Source organism: Dromiciops gliroides, chromosome 1, assembly GCF_019393635.1.
Source record: "Dromiciops gliroides isolate mDroGli1 chromosome 1, mDroGli1.pri, whole genome shotgun sequence".
Lineage (NCBI taxonomy): Eukaryota > Metazoa > Chordata > Mammalia > Microbiotheria > Microbiotheriidae > Dromiciops > Dromiciops gliroides.
In genome coordinates this window covers 589,553,055-589,565,832 of record NC_057861.1, presented here as the reverse complement: position 1 = coordinate 589,565,832, position 12,778 = coordinate 589,553,055, and the positions used below count along the sequence as shown (strand labels likewise).

Below are 12,778 nucleotides of genomic sequence, written 5' to 3'. Positions count from 1 at the left end.
ATTTTCAATGATTAAATGCAAGATTTTATTTTTCTCTTCACAGTTTCCCCCTGGCTAGCTGTTGGCTTCAGCAGTAATCCTGAATCTTTCTAGTTTTATTACATCAATTCTTATAGGACTTTTGCAGTCCATGTTGGGTTTGGGGCACCTACAGGCATTTCCAGTGATTTCCTAAAGGAATTTATGACATCTCTTCAATTTCTTGCAAATACCAGATTTAAATAAATTCCTCTGCGATTTTCTGATATAAGACAGGCATAATAGCTTGGGTAGTTTGTCCCACATGCCCCAAATATCTCTCTGGTAGAAATGAAAATAATTGTCAAAAATCCTACCATTTTTGTGAGTTTCAGATATGATAATTTCCTTCTTCTTCAAAGAAAGCATAACCAACCATCCACACCCTACCCCAACACCAAATCAATAAGGTATAGACTATAGTATAAAGTAAAACAAAACAAAAACCACTGGACTGGAAAAGCCATAGATTCTAGCTCTGGCCCTCAATTGCTTGGCTGCATGACTTTGACTTGGCTGCATGCCTTTCTGCCTCAGTTCCCCCATCTGTAAAATAAAGAAGATTGAAGTACACAATCTCAAATATCCCTTCTAGCTCTAATATTAAGGGTTCTTTTCTAATATAGTTACCCTCATAACTAAGGTCATATTTTTGAAAGTCATTTGTGAAGAGTTAGTGATCTCATAGGTCAGAGTGAAATAAATTGGCCAATATGGAACCCAAAGCTTGTCCTAATTCCAAGCTACAGCAAAATGAGCTATGTTAACTGTGGTCCAAGACTTCTGATAACCTAACCTATGGGGATCTGAGATGCACCTACTATGTGTCAGGTCTTGTTAGGTACTGGGAATGCACAGGTGAAAATAAGATAGTTCTGAACCTCAAGTAGCTTACATTTTATGTAATAAGACAGCATGGTCATTTGGAGATGGAGATGGGTACTAGAATCTGGGGAGATCTGAAAAAGCCTCATGTAGGAAGCCTTTGAGCTGAGCCTTCAAAGAGACTAGGAATCCTGAGAGTTGAAGGTAGGGAGGGAGTGCATTCTAGGCATATATGTAGGAGATAGAATATTTTATTTGAGGAACAGCAAGAAGGTCAGTTTGGATGAACTATAAAGTAGTCATAAGACCTACAAATGTAAGTTGGAGTTCAGAGTCTGGTTAGACTTTAAATACCAAAGAGAGGAATTTATATTTGATCCTGGAAATAATAGGGAGGTACTGGAGTTGACTAAGTACAGTAAGGATATGATAAGAGTTGTGTTTTAGGGATATATTATTGAAAACTATGTGAAAGATGGATTGGAGAGGATGAGACCTACATACTGTGTTTGATGAATTATCACAACTCTTGTTTACACAATTTAGGAATTAATATTGTAGCTCCTTTACACTGTCTCAGCACTCCTCCTAAATGGAGACACACTACTCACCTATTTCATCACTGGGGATCTCAATTATAGTATCTAGTTTCACAAATATCTGAGCAATTACACAACTTAAGCTGTTTTCCCTTCCACTTATTCTCCCCATAAATGGAATGAGAAAATATGGAAATAAATATGGTAGTGGGGGCTTAATAAATCTTTGTTTTCTAAATGGCTGATAAGATCTTGGCTCTGGCATTTTGTGGTTTTAATTTAGAATTTTAAGAACTGTTTCTTCAAATTACAGTGGTGTATGGATAGTGATGGACATGGAGTCAGGAAAATTGGGGTTTAGCTATGTGTTTTTCTTTTCAATCATGTCTTACTCTTTGTGGCTCCGTGTGGGGTTTTATTAGCAAAGATACTGGAGTGTTTTGCTATTTCCTTCTGCAGCTCATTTTACTGAGAAATGAGAAGAGAGATGAGAAACTGGGGTGGACAGGGTTAAGTGACTTGCCCAGGTCACACAGCTAATGTCTAAGGCCAAATTTGAACTAAAAAAGGTGAGTCTTCCTGACTTCAGGCCCAGCGCTCTATTCACTGAGCCACCTAGCTGAGCAGGGTTAGCCATGTAAGCTTGGATAAATCTATGAATGTCTATGTGTCCAAGGCAAGGATTCTTAACCTGTGGTCCATGAGAGGTCCACATGATGACCAACTTTCCCATTTTATAGATAAGAAAACTGAGGCCTTGATAGCAGAAGTGACTTGATAAAGGACACATGATTAACAAGTGTTAAAATCAATCTGCTGATTTCTAGTCTAATGACAGAGCTGAGAATTCAACCCAGGTTTTCAGCCTCCCAATGAGAATAGCAATAGCACTTACTTTACAGGGTTGTTGTGAAGATCAAATACAATGAAGTCTATAAATCATTTTGCATGACTTAAATTCCTATAAAATGCAAGGTGTAATTATTTAATCAAACTCCTCCATTTTACAGATGGAGATAATGATGCTTTGAGAAAGTGACGTACAAAAGTTATATAGGTTATAAGTATCAGAGATGAGATTTGAACCCAGGTCAACCCATCCATCAATCAATAAGCATTTACCAAGTGGCTAATGAGTGCTAGGCACTGTTCTAGGCACATGGAATGGAGGACAAACAATCCCTACAGTGATCTTTCTACTGTATCATACAACCCTCACGTTTTTCCTCAAGCTTTCCTTTTGGTCTCCTTCCCCACCCCACCCCCCAACCTTTCCTTTCTTTCCTATCTCTTGTGTATTTACTATATATGGATTGTATGAATTTTTCTTTTCCTTTCCCTTGCTTGGCATTGACAGATAACTACCATCAGATTTGCAGGTTAAGATCAGCTAGAGACTGTTTCTATGATAGCGTCTGTGTTAACTGGCTTTTAGCAAAATTTAAATCTATAACATTTTCCCTTCTTTATATACAAGGAAAGGGCTAATATTTTCAATGAGTGCTTCTGTTAAAGTATTCCCCTTGATCTAGAAATATCTTAGAGAGGCAAAAAGTCCTTTAACCAAGCATCAATTTAGGGGCTTCCCCTAAGGGATAAGCATAGACATCAATGTCCTAACAGACACTTCACTGCAGGGGGCCATGGTAGGAAGAGATCCATCTGTACTGAAGATGTCTTTATTTTGCAATGAATAGAATAAAGAGCTTTCCCTGACATTTGGGAATGGGGAGGGGGAGTGGAAACAAGAAGGTCCAGAATTCGAATTTTAGTTAGTACTGACTTGTCATTTCAGTGTTAAACATGCAGGTATCTAGAGATCATAATTTAGTTAGAAAGGAAGGGGGAGAGAGAGAGAGAGAGAGAGAGAGAGAGAGAGAGAGAGAGAGAGAGAGAGAGAGAGAGAGAGAGAGAGAGGAGAATGACAGAGTGAGAGAGAAGCAAGGTAGTATGTAACTCTTCAATAACAAAAAATAAAAAGGAATGTGGTCTGGCCTTATTTGGTAAGAACAAGTTTCAGAATTAAGATCAGTAAAATAAAATTTCCCCCATCCTAAAACCAAATAGATCACTAGATCATTATACACATATGTACCAAGAAAGGGAGAGAGTTCCAGGTAACAGCTTTCTTTGGAAAAAAAAATGAAAAAGATTGACTTTTCTACCAGGGAATATAAACAGCTAAATGAATTTAAGTTCCAGTTTTGACGTTAGAAGAGGAGATTGTTGCCTGCTATGCTATTTCCATTTATACACTTGCTAGTTATAAAGCATCCAAGTGATAATCAACAGTGGTGCCTTGTCTAGGAATGCTAAGGACAACTGGATCTCTTTATCCCCCAGTGTTAACAAGGATTAAATTGATTGCATTTGCTGCAGGTAAGCTTGCCTTGGAGGCAGTCTGTTCAGTGCCAAAATGACTTCTATTGCACAACTTGATTTTTTTTTTTTTTATCTTAGATGATTCCTTGCAAAGAAGAGGTATGATTATTCTTCCAGGGAAAACCTATTGTCTTCCAGTGTTAGCAAGAAATGAAATTAGAAGCAAAACTGAGAATGATATCTCACCACACCGAATTACGGAAATGGAGGAGACATCAGGGTATAGTAGAAACATCAATAGATGGGGTGTCCCAAAAATCCTAGCGAATGTTTAAGCTTTAATATCTTAAAATGATTCAAATCTCCTCTCTGCTACTTGGAACTTATATGACGTTGGAAAAGTTACTTCAATTTGCAAAGCACCATTGTTTTCATATGTAAAATGAAGAGTTTGATGAAATAATCATAGCTCATACTTTATAGCACTTTCAGATATGCAAAACAATTTATAGACATCATTGCATTTGATCTTCACAATGACCCTTTAAGATATGTGCTGTTATCTCCATTTTACAGATGAGGCAACTGAGGCTCAGAGATAATAAATGACTTGACATGGGTCACACATCTAGTAAGATTAGAACTGGCATGAGTATTCCTAATTCCAAGTCCAGTCCTATGACCATTATGCCATGATCCTCCCAAAGGTCCTTTCCAACTCAGTTATATGATCCAGTTTAAATACTAAATGTCACAGGGAGCCTGAGTCCCTCCAGGTCTTAGTGTCTCCTCAATTAAATTATCTTACTTTATTGTGTATTTATGTGTATGGGTATACATGTTGTCTCTCCTATGGAATGAAAAGTTCTATATTATTTTTTGTATCCATAGTTTCTAGCATATGTCTGACTCAGAGCAGGCACTTATTAAATCAGTGCTTCTTCATTGACTGATTGACTGATTGGAAGGTAAATTATCCCACCTAGTTTTAGAGATAGATAAGGTATGAAAGGATGGGTATGAAAAAAGTTACCATTCCAAAGGGACAAGAAAATAGCAAACTGAAGCACTCTCTCTAGATTATAACGGGGCACTTAACCTGGTCTGCCATTGGGATATCACTACTCCTTTCATCCCCTCAATTCAGCATGTGCTATTTCTAGCCACTAGCTCTGATTCACCCTGCAAGACTCCTAGGTTCTCTTTTCAGAGGAATTTTTCCTACCTGGACCTTCCTTTATCCTTAGCCAGGAAGGTCTTATCTACGAACTCTATTTCAGTCTCGGTTGATGGCAAGTTCTATTCCCTAATCTACTGCTTGAAAGACCTGCGAAATCAAACCATAGAATATTTGAGTTAGGGAAGATTTCACAGAATCATAGACTCATAGCTGGAGGGGGTCTCAGATGTAATTTTACAAATAGGGAAACTGAGGACTAGTGAAATTCTATGTAATATAATGGAAAGAACACTAGATTTGGAATCAAATGAAATCAAAGAATAGCTTTTTTGGTTATCATAACCTTGGTAACAAGTATTGAACTATGTTTTATTTTTTAACTTAGTTCACGGAAGTCCAGAAACCTTAATGAATTAGAGAAAATGTTTAAATGAATGAAGATAGAGCTAGTATGAATTTAAATCTCAACTCAGTTGCTTACTAGCTGTAGGGCCCTACACAAGTCACTTTAGTTCTCTGACCCTATGAGTCCTTCCTTATCTGAAAACAAAGGAATTACAATAGATGATCTCTAAGGTCACTTTGAAAATTCAAAACCGGAAATGTCCTGTTTGGAGGATAAAGATCTAATTAAAAGGGATAGAAGTAGAATTCACATTTCCTGACTCCTAGAGGTAGCACTCTTTGTACTAACTAAACTGGAATCCACAAAATAGGCATTACTGAATAACATTTGTCCATATTTACCACAGCAAATGCATGATACAAAAGTATTTCCTAATAAGGCTTCCCGCCCCCTTACTTGATTTTGACAAATTTCCGACATGGCACAGTGTTTCGCACACAGGACTCGGTCAATGGGTCTATGTCTTCCACGATGACAAATGGAGCTTCTTCCAGAGTGACAATGCTCAGATGGTTGTCATCAGGCTCGCAGTCAGCAAACGACTTGTACCTCGGCCACACAGAATGTGTCAGGCTCAGGGTCTGGTTCTCCCATTTCCCCACCTGTATCATAGAGACCAAGACACACATATCCTCATTCACTATTGGTTTCTACAGAGGCTAATCCCTGGGGATAAGGATTAATACGCTGAGGGAAAAATAACTTTTTTTTTTGTTTGGTTGGGTTTTTTTTGTTTGTTTTTGTTTTTGGAGGGGCAATGAGGGTTAAGTGACTTGCCCAGGGTCACACAGCTAGTAACTGTCAAGTGTCTGAGGCTAGATTCGAACTCAGGTACTCCTGAATCCAAAGCCAATGCTTTATCCACTGCGCCACCTAGCTGCCCCCGAAAAATAACTTTTAAAAATCCCATCACAATAAAAAAAAAATAACTGAAATTCTATAGAAAATTGAATTTGGCAAACTGTTTAAGTACCTCATTTGATCTTCACAATATCCTTGGTATAGGCAATGTAAGTATTTATAATTCCCATAGATGTGAGGAAACTGAAGTTCCATGAAATTAAAAGACTTACCCAGAGTCACACATTATTGTCAGAAGCAAGATTTGAGCCCAGGATGATGCAGCAGAAAGAAGATAAAACTTGAAATCACAGGTTCTGAGTTCAAATTCTGGCTGTTTTCCTCCTACTTGTGTGGTTTTGAGTAATTCCCTTCTGTTCTCAGTTGTTTCTTTATATGTAAAATAGAGGGGTCTGACTAGTTCTAAGATTCTAAGTTCTCTCAATTCTGCTTCTAAGATCCTCTGATCTGAATGTCAAAGACAAGATTTAGATCTGGGTCTTCCTTAATTGAGGCCCAGAACTCTAGCCACTACCATGAGAAGAAATTAATAGAGAAAGAAGGAGCAAAAGCCAAAGGGAGACAGCAAAGAAGAGAGACAGAAAGGAGAAAGAGAAAAAAAAGAAAGAAAAATAAAGACATGAAGGCAATAACAGCAGAAACAAGACCACAGAAGAAGAGAGGATGGGCAAGAAAGCAAGGCCTGTCAATCTAACCCAGGACATGGTTTTAGTTAAATTGCAAATTACAGGGAACATTTGTTAAATCCTGAACACTATAGTGACTCTCACAGTTTAGTGCTCATTGAGTTCTGTCAAAATAAAATCAATTGTATTCCATCTGAATGATGGCCTCCAGTCCTAGCAAAGTAAAATATGAAGCTTTATGTTTTGAACCTTAATTTTATTTGACAGGTTATTGGCATCACTCACTTTAAAAGAAAACTATCTCCTTTAGCACTGCTCTGTCTCTTTCCTACTCCAGCTCCCACACACAATTACTTGACATTCGAGGTCAAGGTTTTATTTGCAACACTAACCTGAAGGAAAATGCCAAAACTGAAAAGCAAGAAACCAAATGCAGCCTTGTTTGCACTGACATAACCTCCCCACCTTTCCTTGGGTAACCTCAAAATCCCAGGAGTCAGCTGTCAATACTAGGCAATCTGAACATGGAAGGCATGGATTTGGGGTGAACTAACTGTCTCTTTCTGAGATGATATCTTTGTCAGTCAATAAATATTTATCAAGATAATGAACTACAAGACTTTTCAGAAGTTGAGTTTCTCCTTTTGTAGAGGTCAAGTTTTTGGAGCTTTCCTTAAACCTTGACTGTTATGACTTTGTAAAAAGACAGGTACCCATAACATACATTGGGGAAGACTAGTAGCCAGAATGACCTTGAGAAAAAGTTTCTTTGTTTCAAATCATTCTGAATCAAACAGATATGCCAATACAACTGTTTCTGATCAACTTTAACCCCCTCTTCCCCCACTAGACATATACCTTTCACTAGCAGGGACTGTTAAACCAATACTATGCAAAAGGAATAAAAATTATATGGACACATAGGCAGTTAGATGGCTCAGTGGATAGAGTGTGGGACTTAGTGTTGCACTTGGAGTCATGAAAACCTGACTTTAAATATGGCTTCAGGCCTCATTTACTAGCTATATGATCCTGGGCAAGTTATTTAATCTCTTTCTGTCTCAGTTTCTCCATCTATAAAATATTAATAATAACAAAACCTATCTCCCAAGGTTGTTAGGAGGATAAAATCTCATTTGCAAACCCTTAAAGGCTAGATAAATGCTACTTGTATCATCATCATCATCCCAAGGAAATTAATTCATGCACCCAAATCAAGTACTAAGAGTTCTGCATTAAAAACTAGGAGAACTGAAATACAAAACTAGCTACGTCTTGGTTTAGATAAACAAGCCACATCATCATTCTTCCGATTTTCCCAACCACTGTATGAGCACATTGAGCTAGTATTTTTTTATTATTATCTATTTCTTGATTCACCTAGCACTTGACCCCAACTTATTTTTCCAGCTTTTATTCCTCACTCTTTTCCTTCATGCTGCCTATATCCAAACTGAATGTGTTCATCTAAAAATGCTCTTAACATCATTAATGAATCTGTCTCTTCTAAGAAAGCTTCATAAAAGAGGTGTAAGAGATGAGGACATTGTAATATAATTTGCCTTTCCTCCACTCATTTCCTGTGTTCTTTCACTTCCATGTCTTTGCACAGGAACTTTGTCCCTACCAACAACACCCAGCGCTGTTCATCCTATTTTTAACAAAAAGCATCTTATGAGTAAAGATTTAGAGATAGAGGGGAGTGTTAGAGACCAAAAAGTAAAGTCTCTTCAATGTGTATATGAGACTTTTTTATGTTTCATTTGTTTTATTTTTACTTTTTTATCAGTCATTTTTTTCAAAATACTAGCTCTCTACCACCCCCATTGAACCCTCTCTTAAAACAAATAAAAATACCTCAGAGACTTGACACTTACTAGCTATGTGACCCTGGGCAAGTCACTTAACCCCAATTGCCTCATCAAAAAAAAAAACCAACAACAAACCCATATATATACAACAAATAAAAATAGCACATCAACACCATAGCAAACAAATCTAACAGAATAGTCAACATACAGCACCTATAGTCCGCTGCCCCCTCTACTTAAAGAAGAGAAGTGTGTTTCATCATCTTTTTCCTAGAACCAAAATTGGTATTTACAATTAATCTGATTTGGGGTACTTTTTAGCGTTGTTTTTATTTATATTATCTTTTTTGTTTTGTTGTTTTCAATCATGTCCAACTCTTTGTGACCCCGTTTGGGGTTTTCTTTCTTTTTTCTATTTTTAAATTTTATTTATAATAAGGAATAAACCAAACATTTCTATAACATACCACAATAAAAAGGCAATTACAGGGGCAGCTAGATGGCACAGTGGTTAAAGCACCAGCCCTGAATTCAGGAGTACCTGAGTTCAAATCCGGCCTCAGACACTTGACACTTACTAGCTGTGTGACCCTGGGCAAGTCACTTGGCCCCCATTGCCTGCAAAAAAAACAAAAAAAACAAAAAAAACAAAAAAAAAAACAAAAGGCAATTACATATGAAACTGCAAATCTACTATGCACAACTTGCTAATTCTTTCAAATATATAACAAAATTATCATGTAAATTTATTTTTTCTTCTCTCCCTTCCACGCTAGAAATAGCTACTATTAGACACAAATAGGTGTGTGTGTATATACACACATATACACACATGTGTACACATATATACATATATATATGTAAAATTATTCTATATGTTGTCAGTGTCAGTGTTGTCATGTTCTATCAGTTGTTTCTAGGGATGCAGATAATGTTTTCTTCATATATCCTTGATAGTTAGTTTGGGTTTTCATAATAGACAAAAAAACCTCACTTGCTCAAAGTTGTTATTAAAACAATATTGCTGTTACTGTATATAATGTTCTGCTCATTTCACTCTTCATTATTTCATGAAAGTCTTTTTTATGTTTTTCCAAAATCATTGAGTTCATAATTTTTTCATAGCACAGTAGTATTCTATCACTAGGCAAAGAGGCTAAAGTGGTTTGACATTTCCTTCTCCAGCTCATTTGACAGATGGGAAAACTGAGGCAAATAGAGTTAAGTGATTTGCCCAGGGTCACACAGCTCATAAATGTCTGAGGCCAAATTTGGACCCAGGTCTTCCTAACTCCAGGCCCAGCACTTGATCTACTTTGGCACTTAGCTGTCCCTTCATTGTTATAGTTACTGCATATTCTATTCTCTTGGTTGTGTTTACTTAACCCTGCATCAGTTCCTATAAGACTTCCCAAGTTTTACAGGATTCCTTATATTTGTCATTTCTTCTGGTTTAATAGTATTCCATCACATTCATATAACACAGTATGTTCGATAATCTCTCGATCTACAGGAACCCACTTTGCTTCCAGATTTTGTTATCCTAGAAAGTGCAATAAAATATTTCAGTACATGTAGGCCCTTTCTTTTGTTCTCTTAAATTCTTAGGGGTGTATGCCTGATCTAGAATTCCAAAGTAAAAGTTATACAGAGTTTAGTAAATTTTCTCAAAATTGTTTTCCAGAATATTTGAGTTAATTTGTAATTCTACCAAAAATTTATTAGTGTACTTCTCTTAGCCCCTCCAACAATCAACCATTGTTTATTAGATGAATAAACAATGACTATACTTAGAATGTACTCTTAGATGCTATCTTCCCTCTTTCAATATATCAGAGTATTCTAGCATAAAGTATTGCATTCAAGCAAATCTGTGGGTCACTCAAGGAAGGAAGGACAAAGGGAGGGAGGGAGAAAGCAAGGGAAGGAAGGAAGGAAGGAAGGAAGGAAGGAAGGAAGGAAGGAAGGAAGGAAGGAAGGAAGGAAGGAAGGAAGGAAGACACGTTTGAGATAGGGGGAATTCTGCGTGATCACAACATTAATATCTGATCTGCTTTACACTAAAGAATATGTTCAATGTACATTAGACCCTTTAGAAGAAAAGTGCTTTTGAAAGGAAATAACCTGATTCCTCTTCCCTCATTCCTTCAAACAACCCAATTGTTTACAATTTTGACTCTTAATAGTCAATCAACCAACATGAATGTGGGATATACCTAGGGTGTGCTAAATACTATCTTCCAGTGATACAAAAATAAAAATGAAATAGTCCCACACCTCAAAGAACTTATAATCAATATGAAAAGCTTACAAGTACATATATAAGTTGATGCAAAATAAATACACAGTGATTTCCAGGGGATATATTAGAATAATAATAATAGTAAATGGTAGCTAATAATATCTAATGTATAGCACTATGGCTTACAAATTGATATTGTGTGTATATATATATATATATATATATATCATCACATATTTTCTTCTTTGATGAGACAATGCAACTTTCCTCATGTTGAGCTATGTCTATGTTTGCTGACATTGAGTATTAGGGCATAACAGGCTCCAGAATGAAAGTTTTGGTTTTGATATGGCTTCCCTATTGAGAGTTCAGATGCTAAAGACATATATATTCACTAACTAAATGTACTTTTCAAGAGTATGTCACAAGCCTGGAGTAAGTGAACTATCAGAGTCACAATACTGACAAATATTTCAGCTTTCAGAGGAGAGGGAGAAGTGTCAGGCAGAGTGGAGATTATTACTTTGTAGCATTTCTAGTTACATTCTAAAAATGGCAAAGGGATGTGTGCACAGATGGGTCCCAGGGCCACCTCTGAAATTCAAGGAAAAGGAGTACATCCAAATACTCCCTGAGTTTGAACCAGGGCAATGAGTTCAAGTGTAACTAATCCAATGGCTATAAATAGAGAGACCTGGCACTAAGGAGGTAATATAACAATTTTATGCTCCCTTCTAGACACCAAACATATGGCTTGGACATTCTGTACAAGTGAAGAAAGTTCAGTGAAAATGACCTAAGGGATATATTGGTCTCTGAGTAAGGAGATAGGGAGAGTCCATGGCAATTTCAACCTGAATATTAAGGAAAGTAGGATGAGGCAAGTGCTCTGCCATATTAAAGACAGATTATAGTTTGGGAGTTCACTGGACCTCATATTATCTAATGGTACTAGAAGTCTAATATTGCATTTGTGCCATTGCTTACTCTTTCTATCGCCCCATTTCCTCTCTCTCTCTCTCTCTCTCTCTCTCTCTCTCTCTCTCTCTCTCTCTCTCTCTCTCTGTGTGTGTTTGTGTGTGTCTGTCTGTCTGTATCTCTGTCTCTCTTTGTCTCTCTGTCCCTGTCTCTCTCTGTCTCTGTCTGTGTGTGTGTCTCTCCCCTCCCTCCCTCCACTCTCTTCTCTCCCTTCCCCTATAGAACAAGAGCAGGTATGTATTTTGGGTCATGGACCCATTTGGTAGTCTGGTGCAACCTATGGATCTTTTCTCAGAATAATTCATTTGAAAATTAAAATAATTTTTAAAATACTAAATTTCAGTTAGAGGTTAGCAAAAATAAAATATATTTTCTCATTCAAGTTCACAGCCCTCCCTGAAATCTAACAATGCACTTCTTGAGGGTCCATGGACCCTGAGCTAAGGACCCCTGGTCTAGAGATTCTCTCCTTGTTATTTATCCTCTCCTCTAAGCATTTGCCTCCACTATCGAATCAATTAGAAATGTGAATACTTGCAACTAATAGGAAGTTAAAGTCCATATGCAGAAACTGGTCTCTGCTACCATAGTCATAGTCAAAGAAGCAAGACACTTAAACTGTGAAAGAAAATATCTTCCACTGCCAATAGAACTAACAAGGTCATCAGTCTCTAGAATACTCCTAGAATATACCCTAGAATACTCATAAAAGCAGAGATAGTGTAGGCATTAGGGGTAAAATTTCCTAAACTACCCTTTCACTTTAACTTTAGAGCTGAATGTGTGCACAAGAGGAAGAGCTAGATAAGTAGATGAGTCTCCATTATGGCAGCTCAGAGTAGCTCTTCAGAATCTTGATATCTAAGTGCCTTTTTCAGTGTGTCTGTACTTGGGTTCCTCTGTGTTCTGTGCTCCTGGAAAAAGTCTCATGAATTTCATTACTTTTGAAGCTTCTTTGGTCTTAAGCAAA

The 12,778-nt window shown here is 37.1% G+C and overlaps 1 protein-coding gene across 3 annotated transcripts in view; it reads right to left on the bottom strand.

The window, feature by feature from the left end:
- Positions 1-12,778, bottom strand: part of GRIN2A (glutamate ionotropic receptor NMDA type subunit 2A) — a 518,589-nt gene that overhangs the window by 98,794 nt on the left and 407,017 nt on the right. For all 3 annotated transcript variants that reach the window (XM_043988231.1, XM_043988241.1, XM_043988249.1), the window contains exon 5: positions 5,687-5,892. In XM_043988231.1, coding sequence (XP_043844166.1) covers positions 5,687-5,892 — 206 coding nt within the window. The remainder of the gene's footprint in view (positions 1-5,686; positions 5,893-12,778) is intronic.